This window comes from Centrocercus urophasianus, unplaced genomic scaffold (genome assembly GCF_019232065.1).
Source record: "Centrocercus urophasianus isolate 14NV4802_14NV808 unplaced genomic scaffold, USGS_Curo_1.0 seq_39, whole genome shotgun sequence".
NCBI lineage: Eukaryota > Metazoa > Chordata > Aves > Galliformes > Phasianidae > Centrocercus > Centrocercus urophasianus.
The window spans coordinates 4946143-4960333 of NW_024884966.1; the positions used below are offsets into that span (position 1 = coordinate 4946143).

Below are 14191 nucleotides of genomic sequence, written 5' to 3' on the forward strand. Positions count from 1 at the left end.
CTGAAGCAAGCAAGCACTGATGAGAAGAACGGTCAACACACTGAATTTACAAGACCAAAATTCACCAAAACATGTAAGATGTGCTGTATCCCACCACACCTCATTCCCACCCAGCTCCAAGCTCAAATGGCCACGAAAAGCTTTGTCCCCCTGACCTTCAAGAAAGATATTTTTCAAAGACTTCAGGCACCAACTCAAGAAGACTCCATCTAACAACTTCATCGGAGCAAACTCACAGCAAGGACTGGCTATTGCATTTCTAGGGGGGATCCTATGATTCAGATGCCATTCCAGCAGCAATCAGAAGAAAACGCCTCTTAAGAGAGGTTCTGATGCTACATACTTACAGCAACCACCATACAGTACCACAAAGAAAATGTTCACTAGAGCCAGAAAAGAATGTCAGACTACAGAGCCTGGTCAGCTCATGCTCCTTCATGGAAAAGAAAGAAGTGAAATTAAAAAAGACAACCATGCTATTGCAACAGGAGGTGAAAATTTCACAGACAAGCATACAGATGACCTATTAATTGGTGCAGACAGATGAATGCCATAACAAGCAATCTTCAGCGTCAAGATAGTTTCTTACCACAGATCCAGTTCTGTATGCTCTTTGTTAAGCCTCTGCATATGGAATCCTGTGGTTATTCTTATATGTACATAAAAACAAAATACTTTTGGTGACACTGGGATTAAAGAGGAGGGGGGTAGGTAGGCAGGCAGGCATCCCCTAAGGGGCTGCAAAAGAAACTGTGGGCAAAAGGAGAAGGAAATAGCCCGTTTGTTAGTGTGGTTGCACATTTATACATTATTTATAATCATGCAAACCCATCTAATTCCTGCTGTAAAAGATACATTAAGACATGCAGAGAAGACAATGATAGAGTGAGAAGTCACGATGTGAAAGGATTGAACACCACATGCATTTTTTTTCTCCCCAAAAATAAATCTCAAAGTTAATAGAAAGGGCAGTAAGGGGAAGTAATGGGGGAGAAAAAAAAATAATAAATCAGCAGATCTTACAAGGACACTCTGCAGGTGAACACATTAATGGTTAAATCTGCTGGAGGTGTGAGACCATACAGCAAACTAGATTTTCCCTGCACAACTGGGAGGACGAGGAGAAAATGTCACCCTAGCCATTCCCCAGCCAGTTCTGACCACGAAGACAGAAAAGCAACCAGCCCATTGCACACAAGCACTGGCAGAGTTTCCCCGACCCATTCCCACCCACATGAAGGCACAAAAGCAGCATACATTATTCTCGTCACTCCATTTTAATTAGTCAGCGGGAAGGAAACTCCAGCGCTGAACTCCCCTGTTCCATTTAGGTTAGGGATTAAGGGAGAACCACAGCATAACCCCCACATCCTCTACGCCAACGAGGAGGCCATAGGGGAAGAAGGGCACACATGTTGACACCCCTCCCCATGGTTTCTTTGCACTTAGGCCAGGTCACCGTAATCCGCTCCCAGAAGAAATTCTTTCTGCCCTCAACCATGGGGTTTGAACATTCATTACATCATTCAGGTTGGAAAAGACCTCTAAGGTCATCCAGTCCAAACTCAGCCCACCCCACCATGAGCCCCAGAGCCACATCTCTGCAATTCTGGAACACCTCCAGGTTTGGTGGCCCCACCACCTCCCCGGCCAGATGTGCCACTGCAACAACACTCTTTCTGAGGAGAAATTTTTCCTCGTATCCACCCTGAACCTCCCCTGGCACAACCTGAGGCCATCAGCTCTCATCCTACTGATGATTACCTGGGAACAGAGGCTGACCCCCACACAATTTTGAGTAGACCTGTGGGGAGCCAAGAGTTAGACCTGATGATGCTCAGCGCTCCCTTCCATTTGTGGATATTACAATAATACATGAAATGATCTCAAACTAAAAGAGGGGAAATTTAGATGGGATGGAGGGAAGATGTTTTTTACAAGGATGTTGAAGCATTGGAACAAGCTGCACAGAGGCAGTGGTGCCCCATCCTTGGAGATACTCAGGTCAGGGTGGACGGGCTCTGAGCACTGATGGAGCTGTGGGTGTCCCTGCTCAGTGCGGGGAATGGGACCAGATGGCCTCGAAAGGTCCCTTCCAACTCAATCCATTCTACGGTTCTATCCTTCTGGTGCCTCCCAACCTGGGCTGATCTCTGCTCGGGATGCTGACGGATCCCGAGGGACAGCTCAGCACCTCCCTCCGCAGGAGCTCACGCCGACCTCAGGGAATCGGATGTGGAGCAAGCAAGCCATCCCCAACGCAGCGCTGAGGGAACGAGGAGCCGCCACCCCCCGCCCGCAAGGCACGAAACGAGGGGGAGGAGGGCAGGTGGGAGCAGCACCTCTCGCCCCCCCCGGGGGACGCGCAGCGCCAGTGCAGCCCCTCAGCTCGTTCCTCCGCCCGAAGAACGCCTCATGGCCGCTCCCCCCCACCCGGCGTCCCCGCTCTATGTGATCTCCGTAGGGGCAGAAAGCGCGACAACCTTGAGGGAAAACCCCGACCGCTCCGCCCGGCCCCGAACCCCGCCGTTACCTCAGCGCGGGGTCCCGCCGCAGCCGCTCCGCTCCTTCCCTCAGGTGGCGGCGGGAGGCAACGGCCGCGCCTCCCTCCCGCCCGACCCCGCCGCAGCGCCCGGCCCCGCCCCGCGCCTCCGCCCCGCCCACTCTCCCCGTCAGCCTCACCCCGCCGGAGCTCGCGAACCAATCAGAGCGAGCCGGGCAGGTTGCTAGGTAAAGACACCCCCCCTCCAGACCGTTGGCGGGATGTGATTGGCTGGCGGCCTCCCGGGCAGCGGTTGCCATAGCGACGGGAAGCGGCCTAGCGGGAGGAGCAGGCGGTGCCGCCCGCGGGAGGGGAGGAGGCGAGTGAGGGGCGGCCCTGGGCCGGGAGGGGATGAGGGGAGGAAGGACCCTACCAGAGAGCACGGCGGGGGGGGCCGGGGGACAGGGAGAGCGGGTACGAGGGCAGTAGTGCATAAATGAAGTGGGGTATGAGGGGATAAATTGTGTGGGATGTGATAATGCTGGTAGTAGGGAGATAGCAAGGCTTCAGGAACAGAGGTCTGCCCATCTGCCTGCACTGCCAGGCCTGCTGTGGGGGTTGCATTGCTTTTGGGTGGAAGAAGTGCTCAGAAATTGTCACATGCAAACGAGTGTGGATAAAGAATTGGTTGGATGGTCATATCCAGAGGGTTGTTGTCAGTGGCTCCGTGTGCATGGGTGGGCTGGTCACAAATGTTCCCCAGGGTTCTATCGTGGGAGCAGTGCTCTTCAACACCTTTATCAATGACATGGAGAGTGGGGCCAAGTGCACCCTCTGCAAATTCACGGGTGACACCTGGCAGAGTAGTGCAGTTAACACAATAGAAAGGAAGGATGCCATCCAGAGGGACCTGAGCAAGCTCAAAAGGTGGGCCCATGAGAAGCTGATGGGGTTTAACAAGGCCACATGCAGGGTATTGCATTTGGGTCAAGGAAATCCCAGCTGGGAGCACAGCCTTGCTGGAAGGAACTTACTGATATTGGTAGATGGCAGCTGGACATGAGCCAGCACTGTGCCCTCACAGCCCAGAAGGCCAACTGTACCCTGGGTCGCATCCAAAGCATTGTGGCCAGCAGGGCGAGGGAGGTGATCCTGCCCCTCTGCTCTGTGCTGTGAGGCCTCACCTGGAGTACTGCATCCAGACGTACAGTCCTCAGTACAGGAGAGACATGGAGTTGTTGGAGTGCATCCAGAGTAGGGCCACAAAAATGATCCCAGGGGTGGAACAGCTCTCCTCTCTCTCAGGACAGGCTGAGAGACCTAGGGCTGTGCAGCCTAGAGAAGAGAAGGCTGTGAGGTGACCTGAGAGTGGCCTTTTAATTTCTAGAGGAGGGCTGCAAGAAGGGGACTGTCTCTTAAGCAGGGTCTGTTGTGATAGGAGAAGAAGAAATGGTTTCAAACTAAAAGAAGAAAGATTTAGATTGAGTGTGAGAATCTTAATGATTTTTTTTAAAGAAGGGTGATGAAGCACAGGCACAGGTTGCCCAGGCTTATGAGGGTGCCCCATCCCTGGAGACACCCAGGTCAGACTGGACAGGGCTCTGAGTGTCTGATGGAGCTGTAGGTGTCCCAGTTTATTGCAAAGGATTTGGACTAGATGGCCCTTGAGGGTCCCTTCCAACTCAAATGTTTATGTCATTCTATGACCTCTGTGATGTAGACAAAGAGAGAAGCAGTCAGGTACAGACGCCAGCAGTACGGGGAAATCGCTGAGCTTATTGGAAGACTGGAGACCAGGAAAGGTACCAGTCCTTTGGTATGAATGGGGAGAAAGGGAGTGGGGATGGAAGTTAAAGCAATGCAGCAAGCTTGCTGGCAATGGCACAGAGGAGCACAAGGGAGTTGGGGTCTGTGAGTCAGTGGAGGTGCTTCTGGTATGGGATATGGAGGTACTGATGGCTCAACGGGCATCGTGGACCATGGAGAAATTCAACTGCTTAATGCCTGGGAATTGCAGGGTTACTCAAGCCTTGGTTTTTGGATATTTCTGGTACACTCTGGCAGGGGTAAGGGTGTTAGTCTTGAGGTGTTGAGGTGGGGAGGAGCAGAAATGTCAGTGGCAGGAGGTGCTGCACATGTCTAGGTTTATCAGTACTGTGGCAGTGCCATGCTCTGGGTTTATTGATCCCAAACCATTGGCACCGCAGTGACCCTGGAAGCTAGGGCTGGTCAAGGAGAACATTGTTGGCCTCTTCGTTGTAAATCATTCGTAAATCATTGCAAATAAGCAGTTAGCCTGCTGCCATCTCCTCTTGCCATCTCTCTCTGTGTCCCCCTCACACAAGAACCTGTTTCTCTTTACCTCTTCCCTCCAGGCCTATCATCTTGATTTTTTTTCTGTGCTGAAAGCCCTGTAGTTTGGCCTGTATTCCAGCTCACTTTTCTGTTACTGCCTTTTAGACTGCTTTGTCCATGGCATTAATCAGTGCATTGTTTATTGGTGATAAACTAATTTACATTAAAAATGATTTACTTGTCTGAGCTTTAGATTCATGCATAAATCTGTTTATTCAAAGCAAAATACAACTGCACCATTGTCATCACATCAATTAATGTGATTAGTTTCTTTCTCTGGAAAAGGCATTCTTAAACCTCTGAGTGCAGCAGGCTGTATTGAACCACAAGGGCTTATTGCTATAGAGATGTGGTCAAAAACATTACTAAAATGGGTCTGCTTCTGAAGGACTTGTTTTGAGTATGGTTTGTACAAACCTCTGGAATGCCATTCTATAGGGTTAATCCAGCTACAGGGAATGATTCCAATGCCATTAGTAAATATGATATGATCATTATGTATGGCTAATCTTTCCTCAGTACAATCATGCTTTTTTAAATAGAGGGCTTGACTCAACTTGTAGTGAAATCAGTGAAAGCATTTCTGTTGGCTTCAGCAGGATTCTGATCAGTTGTTGAACTATTTTGCTATATTAGACAATGCCTCTTATGTTCTCTTCCCTATGAAACTCATATATGCCGCCTCCAGACATAACAAAAAGCACAAACCTCTTGGATGCCCTCTCAATTTATTCAAACCTTGGTTAAAATGCACTTGAACCATTCCTAGGTCCTCTCTGGCTGTAGTAACCCAGGCAGAAGTATCATCAAGTTTTCTTTGCGTGCTCGTGAGGACAGTAAGTCATATCATAGAATAATAGAATCTTTTGAGTTTGAAGGGACCCTTAAGGGCTGGCTCGTGTCCAGCTGCCATCCACTGATACCCATGAGTCCTTTTCAGCAGGGCTGCACTCAGTTCTTGTCAAAAGCTTTAAAGAAATTAAGATAAATCATTAATTTCAGTGCTCTCAGGGTTTGTTATCCCACTGTAGAAGACCAGATTGATTTACACTGTTTCTTCTTGACAGATAAAGGTTGAATCTTGGGCCCTCCTTATCACCCAGAGGTGTAGTTAAATTATTTGCTTCAGAAGTTTTCTTTCAGGAGCTGGAGATAAGGTGTCCAGTGCACAGTTCTGCTGCTCTTCTCCCTTTTTAACATTTGTGCTCTGCCAGGTTTACCTGCTTTCTGCAAATTGTGCAGCACCATTACTTTGCAACAGCTGGAGATCCCCAAGCATCATGGTGTGAAGTTAGTCAGACACAGCCAGCATGCAAACACTGTGTATACTCACACAACTTCATCCTTTGCCAGGCTTTTGCCCTCAAGTCTCATTTGCACTGGTGCCTACACCTGCCACTCCTCACTTGCCTTTTTAGTTTTCTTGTTAGGATATTCTATATTTTTAGCATCACGTGTCAGTAGCTGCCCCTCTCTGGGCAATGAATGTTTTCCATACATATATTTAAAGCTCAATTTCTTCTTAACATCATCTCACATCTGTTGCTGGTTGGACATCTCCGAATCAGCTGATGATGATTAATTTCATCCCAGGATACGTGAAGAACAAGCTAGAGCAATCTCAGGAATGTTACTTTGGGCAACTTGTCCAAAGATAACAAATACTGCAGAAGGAACATGGGGCCTGAGCTAAACAGCTTGACAAGCACAGGTCTGCACAGTGCACCAGCTGCTCTGCTGTGCTCAGTGAGCCACTGCTGCAGCCACCTCAGCATCGTGTCACAGATTAACTCTGCTCAGAGTTACCCCACACAGTCGGAGAAGCAGGATTTGCTGTTAATCCTGCTAGGGCTGGGGGGGTTCAGGGTGAAGACAAGAGCTACTGGTTTTCCTCTGGAGAGCAGACAGAAGGAGAGAGGGATAGCGTGCTAGCACGCTGTGCACTAATAGGTTATCCATTTGGCTATGCTCATCTTTCTGCCTGATGCTACCTGCCTTTGCAGGCCTGTTTACACACTGGGCTCGAGTACCAACTGCAATTCAAACAAACAGGCTTATGGCATATGCAGCAGGGGATGTGACTTCAGCCAGTTGTGTTGGGAGCCACAGTTTTGGCACATAAGCAGCACGAGAGGGTCCAGAGGCACTACTGCTTCTGTGAGCTATGGGGCTGTTCGTGTGCCAGCTCACTGAGCTGTTTTCTGAATTGCAGCTGTTCCAACACCAAGAAAGCACTGCCTGCATTGGGGAGGCAAACTGGAACATGAATCCTGGCCTGGGAGTGTGCTGCAGTGACAACTGATGGTTTTGTGACTAATGTAGAAAGTTGTCCCTGAAAAACAGGACACAGTTGCCAGAACCTGTTTTTTTGGCAGAGCAGCTATTTTTCTAGCTCGTAATGTTGTATTTCTGTGTGTTGAAAAGGGCAGGGGCTGTGTAGAAAAACAAAACAACAACACAGAAAGTGATTGTAATGCACATCCATAATGCAACTAGTGAGTTGCACAAGAAGCTTCTAATGTTTGCCAACTACAGAATGTGAGGATTTGAAGCCTTTGTAAGTCTTTTAGCTTTTAAAAGCTTCTCTGTGAGAAGTTAAAATTCCTGGGCCTATCATAAGTTATTTCAGCATCTTTACCAAAAGACAGAACTCAGACTCTTGGTAGGAACTTATTTTCTTACTGTGGACAATATTACATCACCAGAGGCAGATAGATATAGCAGATTTTTCACTTTTTCTTGAGATTTTGATTCCAAAAGAATTTAGGAGAAAAAAAAAAGGGGGGAGGAAAAACTGATCCAAAATGGTGGAGTGCCCAGACAGCTCCTGCAGTGGGGTTTTGAAGATTAATCTCCCATTAATATAGATGGGAACTTTGTCTGGGTAAGGAAAGAAAGACTGAGCTTCCAGGGAGATGTATTTTGTGAGCCTTAGAGCTGTAGTAGCTATAAAGGTGTGTGTTGTATGGAGTTGGAGGTGCTTGGATACGCAGTAGGCTGGAAACACAACGTTGGAGTCACTCAGTGCTGAGTTTCCTTTTCTTTCATTCCTAAAGTCCATCTTGCCACCATGAACCTTTTAAGCAGTCTGAAGTGCTTGCAGAATGATTACCTAATAACTGTATGAAAGAAATAGAGATATATTTTTTGTAATGTTAGTTGGAAAGAAATGACTTGGTTTTCAGGCAGCTCCAATCTGGAAATGGGATCTCTGAGGTGAGCAATGACATTATCCTGCTGAATCCGTCTGTGGTACAGAGGATGAAGGAAAAAAGAAAGCTTTTCCTGTTTTGGGGCAAAGGTCTATGAAGAAATGGATTTTCTGACCAAAGTCCAGTTATTGGATTTCACAAAACGGAAGGGGAAATTGTGTTAAATGCCCTATTTACTTCAGGTAGGATTGTTTTGTTTCAAAGAGCAGCACAGTCAATACAAACCATCAAAACCAATCTGCCTGAAGACAGGATGCTGAGAAATTTCACTTGATTCTGGATCATTCTGGATTTCATTCTTTCAGTTAAGTGTGATGGAAACAAATTGGCCCTTTGAAGCCTGGCATTACATGCCCATCAGAATCAGCAAAAATCTGTCTGATGTCACTTAAGTAGATGCACAGGCAATCTCCAGTTTTCAGTGCCAGCAAATGGGAAGAAATGTTATGTGTTTTCTAGCTCGCTGCAAATAGCCTCCTGTGATTACTTATACAGCAAAAATCAAAGGCACATTCAATAACTTTTGTGATGGGAAAGACTTGCTTAATTATTAATTATTGATATCATATTAGCACACAGAGGTTTCCATCAGGAAATCTGGGCTTTGCTGTCAAGTTACTATGAGTGCCCAAAATAAAAAGAAGGCCTTACCCTAACTGACCTTCAGGTAGTTTTACTTGTATCACTGCTGTGCTTTGAAGTCACTGAATTGCAATCTGCAATTTGTTTTGTGATTGGTTTTTCACTAGCATACAGTAATGGAGTAGCGCAAGGGTAATGCTGGTCTTTGTTCTGTTCAATGGTTGTAGGGGTTGGTGCTTACAGGACATTGGTAGATTCACCATCTCACCTACCAATGGCATTTGGGACTTCTAAGAACATGAACAGCCCCAAGCTACAAATCAAGATGAGCTCGTGGACACCTCTGAGCAACCCAGCCATGAACGAGCAGGTGAGTTCTGTGCAAATGGGTCAGATGCGTGGAATCACAGAGCTGGTGAGTTTGGAGAGGACTTCTGGTGATTGAGTCCAACTCTTCAAGACAAAGTCAGCTAGAGGGTTCGCTCGTGATCTTGTCCAGTCAGGTTTTGAATATTCACAAGCCTTAAAGCAAATTCTCAGTTTCATTTCACCAATTCTCAAGTCTCAGAAAAAATTGACTTATCCTTTTGGCTGTGTAAATCATGAGTAATGGATCAGAACTTTAGTAACTTGTTTAATATTAGGAATAAATGTGTATATATGGAATACACAGTCTTTATGATATATTCACGTGTATAAAACCTACTATGATATGTAAAGTTCTAATGTATATTGCTTAAAGCATATAAGCATTTAGTTGAAGTATTCTTATTTTGACAAGTAAACCATTTTTAAACAAAGAATATGTATTCATTTCTTAGTGAAAGCCATTCTTTTTCTGCCTTAGAAGACTTAGCCCCAGAGCAAACCCAGTGTCAGTGTTTCTGAGTGGCCAGTGCTCCACCACAATTTGCAGGAGAGACCTTGGTACCCACACCCTGACTCCTTTGCTGAGCCTGGCCACGCTGAGATGGGGCTGATATTTTGTTAACTGAAGTGATGCACTCAATTTATAAATAACAAGATGCATTTCCTGGTCTCCCACTCTGCAGGCTAAATCTGGGATCTGCTAACGCAAGGAAGGTATTTTTTTTTATCTCATGCATCATCAGGACAGCATTCCTCCCTCAGAGTTCAGTTAATATATCTGCTGATGATTCATTGAATTTAATCCAGAGTGGGCCATGACGTTACTCAGTGCGACTGCCTGGATTTCTCAGGCCCTCGTTTCACACACCTCTCTGTGTCCTCAGCTCAGTAACCAGAATTTGGCTATGATGTATCTTCCACAAAAGCATATAGACTTCCTTAGGGATTATCAAGAAATGAAAATTTCATCACTTTGCTAACAATTTTTTTCTCTTGGCTAATCCTCTATACCATTAAAAGATTAAACCTTGTCTCTTGTCTGAATACCTCTAGCATTAGCTTCCATCATCTAAATCTTCTTCTGCTAGCTTATTAAACTCTTTTGTAATGAGGTTGTGTGTTTTTTTTTTAAATTGTGGAAGTACTTTTACTCTGCTTCAAGCCAACACTTGATCTTTTTTTTTGATAAACTAAACAGATTGAGCCCTTTGAAGTTCTTTCAGTTTGGCAGATTCTCCAGCCTTTGCATCATTTTAATGTCTGCTTCCTACACTCTTTATAACACATTTTTACAGACACACATCACTAGGTAATAAAGTGCAATCTGACTAGCAGTGAGTGGGTAAAAAAAGCCCTTTCTCATCTTTTTATCCTCCACTCTTTAGGCATTGTGGTGTTGCATTGTGCTGCAGCAAATCTCGTAGGAGCTAATATTAGACTATTTTGTACTCTCGCCCTTAGAATCATAGAATTGTAGAATCACCAAGGTTGGGAAAGACCTCAAAGATCATCTAGTCCAGCTGCCCACCAGTATTGCCCATTACACCATGTTCCTAATCACCACATCTGTCCTTTCCTTAAACACCTCCAGGGATGGTGACTCCACGCTGGACAAACCGCTTCAATGCCTCAACACTCTTTTAGGGCAGAAATGCTTCCTTATATCCAACTTGAACTATCCCTGGTTCAACCTGACACCATCACTTCTTTTCTCTTTGCTAGTTACCCGAAGAAGAGGCTGAAGCCCATCTCACTACAACCTTCTTTCAGGCAGTTGTAGGGAGTGGTGAGGTCTCTCCTGAGCCTCCTCTTCTCCATACTGAAAAATGACAATTTCCTCAGCTGCTCCCCATAACACTTGTGCTCCTGCTGCATTGCCTCCAGGGCCTCACTGTCTTGTCTTTCTCAGCCAAGTGTCAACAGACACCCTCAGATCCTTTTTCTCTGCACAGTCTTCCAGCCACTCTGCCCCAAGCCTGTAGCATTGCCTGGGGTTGTTGTGGCCAAAGTGCAGGACCTGGCACTTGGTCTTGTTGAACTTCATCCCATTGGCCTGAGCCCAGCTATCCAGCCTGTCCTCTGTAGGGCCTTCCTACCCTCAGGCAGATCGATATTTCCTCCAAGCTTGGTATCATTTGCAAACTTACTGAGGGCACACTCAATTCCCTCATCCAAATCATCTTTAAAAATAATGAACAGAACAATTCCCAGTAGTGACCCCAGGAGAGCAGCACTTGTGACCGGCCGCCAGTTGGGTGTCACTCCATTCATCTCCATGCTTTGGGCCCAGCCCTCCAGCCAGTTCCTTACCCAGCAAAGAGTGTACTTGTCCCAGACATGGGCTGCAGCTTCTCCAGGATAATACTGTGGGAGACAGTGTCAAAGGCTTTGTTGAAGTCTAGGTAGACAACATCAGCAGTCTTTCTGTCATCCTCCAACATCTGAATGTTGTTGTTCTGGGTAGGAGAGAACCTACCTCCTATCTCCCAGACCTGTGATCAGTGATTAAATTCATTATACAAAGTATTTGCTTCTGATCCAGGTTTGAAACTCTTTCATTTATCCCTACACAGCTCTCAGTGCTGGCTCTGCAGAGTTAGAAGAAAACAAATAGTTGCAACAAAAATATTGCCAACAGGTGAAATTGGGAGATAATCCAATTGATATATATAAGGTGAGAGAAGGTTTTATTTTCCCATCCTATTTTATTTTACCATCCTATCTCTGTTCATTTCTGCACTTTTGAGTGAAGACGAAGTCTGAAAAAGTAAAGAGCTTATAGAAAGAAGGTATGTGAAAAACAGTGAGAAGATAAAAACAGAGAGAGAAGAGGTGCCGAAGAAAAATACTTCTTAGATGAATTGGCAGTGAGGGGCAGGAATGGTGAGAATTTAGAGCTGGTCAATAGCATTTAAGCTCCATCTAAACAACTGCTAGGAGCAGGTTCACAGCAGTTAGTGTAAACTTGCCACCTATCTAATTTGGGTTAATCCAGGGGATGCTGCTTCAGTGGTTCCTGCAGATTTCCCTAGGTTTTCAAATATGCTCAGGAGCACACTTGTCTGCATTGATGTCAGGACCCAAGATGTCTCCTGCTTGCTGTATATCCTGAGTCTTGTTCTCCATCTATATTTTTCTGCCTTCACTGCAGCTGTCAGATCTTGCCCGTAGTGTTACACTGGGTCATGGGCAGACATCTGTTTTAAATCCACAATCTCCAGCAGGAACAAACCAAAGTAAAGAAGCCAGAGTTAGTAATATTAAGCAGTATTCACACTCAGAAAACCAGAGGAGGATCTGCATTTAAGGAAGGACTGGAAGTCGAGAGAGTATTTGCCTTCAGTTAGTCAGAATTATGCAGTGGGACAGAAGAGCCTCAGTGGCATTTGCAGCAAAGACTGGAGGGATTTGCCAGACAGCCCTGAACTTGAGCTTATTTATATCTACCTAAGAACACAGATGTGAGATGGCAGTTCTCAGGAGCAACCTCGGCTTTGAGCTGAATCCTAGGCCAGCCAACCTAGGTAGGAGATAGGTGTAACTTGAAGGCCTTGGAGGAGGAAACAGTAAAAATGGATCTGATTGACTCGGAGGATGATTATACCAATCTGGGGCTATTCTATTGCTGATTAATGCTTCCAAGTGCCTGGAGTAGGCAGAACTTTCTAACAGAGTTGGCTTAGTTGTATCTCCAAAAATGCTGAAAGCAAATATGTGTCTTTCTTTGATCAAAGACCATTAAATTGCATTCAGTTACATAAATAGCTCCCTGCCTCACTTGAATTATCCATCTCAAAACTTAGATCTTTGACTATTCATCATTTGCTTGTGGCAAATCCCTTTCCAAGTTCAGCTTGTTCAGCTTTTGTATTTTTTTCACTTTGCCAAGTGTCCCACATGCAAATAAAGCAAATAATAACTGTCAACATGCAAATAAAAGAAATGTCACTTTTCACTCCTCACAGGAGACACTCCTGCTGAGAGAGACAGAGCTGATGCTGACAACTGCTGTACCAGACATCAGCACTGATAATGTCTTTCTCTGCATGAACCTTCTTTGCAGGCTGTCAAAGCAATAACATTTTTGGAGTTTATAATGATCAAACATGTTTTCCTAGTTGTGGTTAATAGCTGTTTTTGTGCACAGTTATAAACTGGGCTTTTTCCTTGATCTGTCTTCTGGAGAAAAAAAAAAAAGAAGCAATACATCTGTAGCATTTCCTCACTTGCAAGGTCATAGTCCTGAGCATAAAGGCAGTTTTGTAGAAGTGGAAAGCCACGTGCTAGTGCTTTCATATCTAGCTCCCTAAGGATGAAGGTCAACATCACAAATCCTCTGCTGTATTTTGATACCATTCATCCATCTTGTTAGTTGTCACTGTAAAGAACCTAGGGACAGCATGAGCCACAACAACTGGCCTTAGTAAGCCACAGCCAGAGCTCTATGATAGCTACCCACGTTGTATCCATTCCATTACCCAGTTTCTCCAACTCAGGAGAACTGAAATCTACTGAAAAAAGTAAATAAAGATCTATGAAGGGCAACACAAGCAACCCAGGAGGTTTCAGGAGTGCTTTGATGACACAGGTCATCAAGGAGCCAACAAGGGAAGATGCTCTGCTGGTCCTCATTCTTACAAACAAGGAAGGATTGGTTGGGGATGTGTCCGATTCTGGACTCCCCATACAAGAAAGACAAAGACTTATTGGAATAAGCCCAGTGAAATATCACAGAAAGGATCAGGAAATCGGAGCATCTGACACATAGGGAAGAGTTGAGAGTTATGGCATTGTTCAGCCTGGAGAAGAAAGGCTCAGATACAGGCCTTGTCAGTGTATTTGGATACCTGATGGAAGGAGGTAAAGAACACAGAGCCAGACTTTTCTTGGTAGCTTCCAGGGAAATGCCAAGAGACAATGGCCACAAACTGAAAGGCAGGAAATTCCAGTGACCATAGGAAAAAACATTTTTACCATGAGAGTGGTCACACACAAGTTACTCAGAGAGACTGCAGGGTTTTCATCTAAGAAGATATTCAAAATCCAGTTGGATGTGGCCCTAAGCAACATACTTTAGCTGACCCTAGCAGGGACTTGGGATTTAACCATTCTCCTTAAGTTCCTTCCAACTTCACCCATTTTGTGATGCTGTTTCTATTTTCCAGGTTTCATAGCTTGTTTGGTTTTTTCA

The 14191-nt window shown here is 45.5% G+C and overlaps 2 protein-coding genes across 2 annotated transcripts in view; one reads left to right on the top strand and one right to left on the bottom strand.

Annotated features, from left to right (window-relative positions):
* FZD3 (frizzled class receptor 3) overlaps window positions 1-2614 on the bottom strand; it is a 50723-nt gene extending 48109 nt beyond the window's left edge. The window contains exon 1 of the mRNA XM_042832656.1: window positions 2534-2614. The gene's annotated coding sequence lies outside the window, so the exon portion shown is untranslated. The remainder of the gene's footprint in view (window positions 1-2533) is intronic.
* Window positions 2615-8905: 6291 nt separating this feature from the next.
* Window positions 8906-14191, top strand: part of FBXO16 (F-box protein 16) — a 30153-nt gene continuing 24867 nt past the window's right edge. Inside the window, exon 1 of the mRNA XM_042832687.1 lies at window positions 8906-9001. Within this exon, the coding sequence (XP_042688621.1) occupies window positions 8906-9001 (96 nt within the window). The remainder of the gene's footprint in view (window positions 9002-14191) is intronic.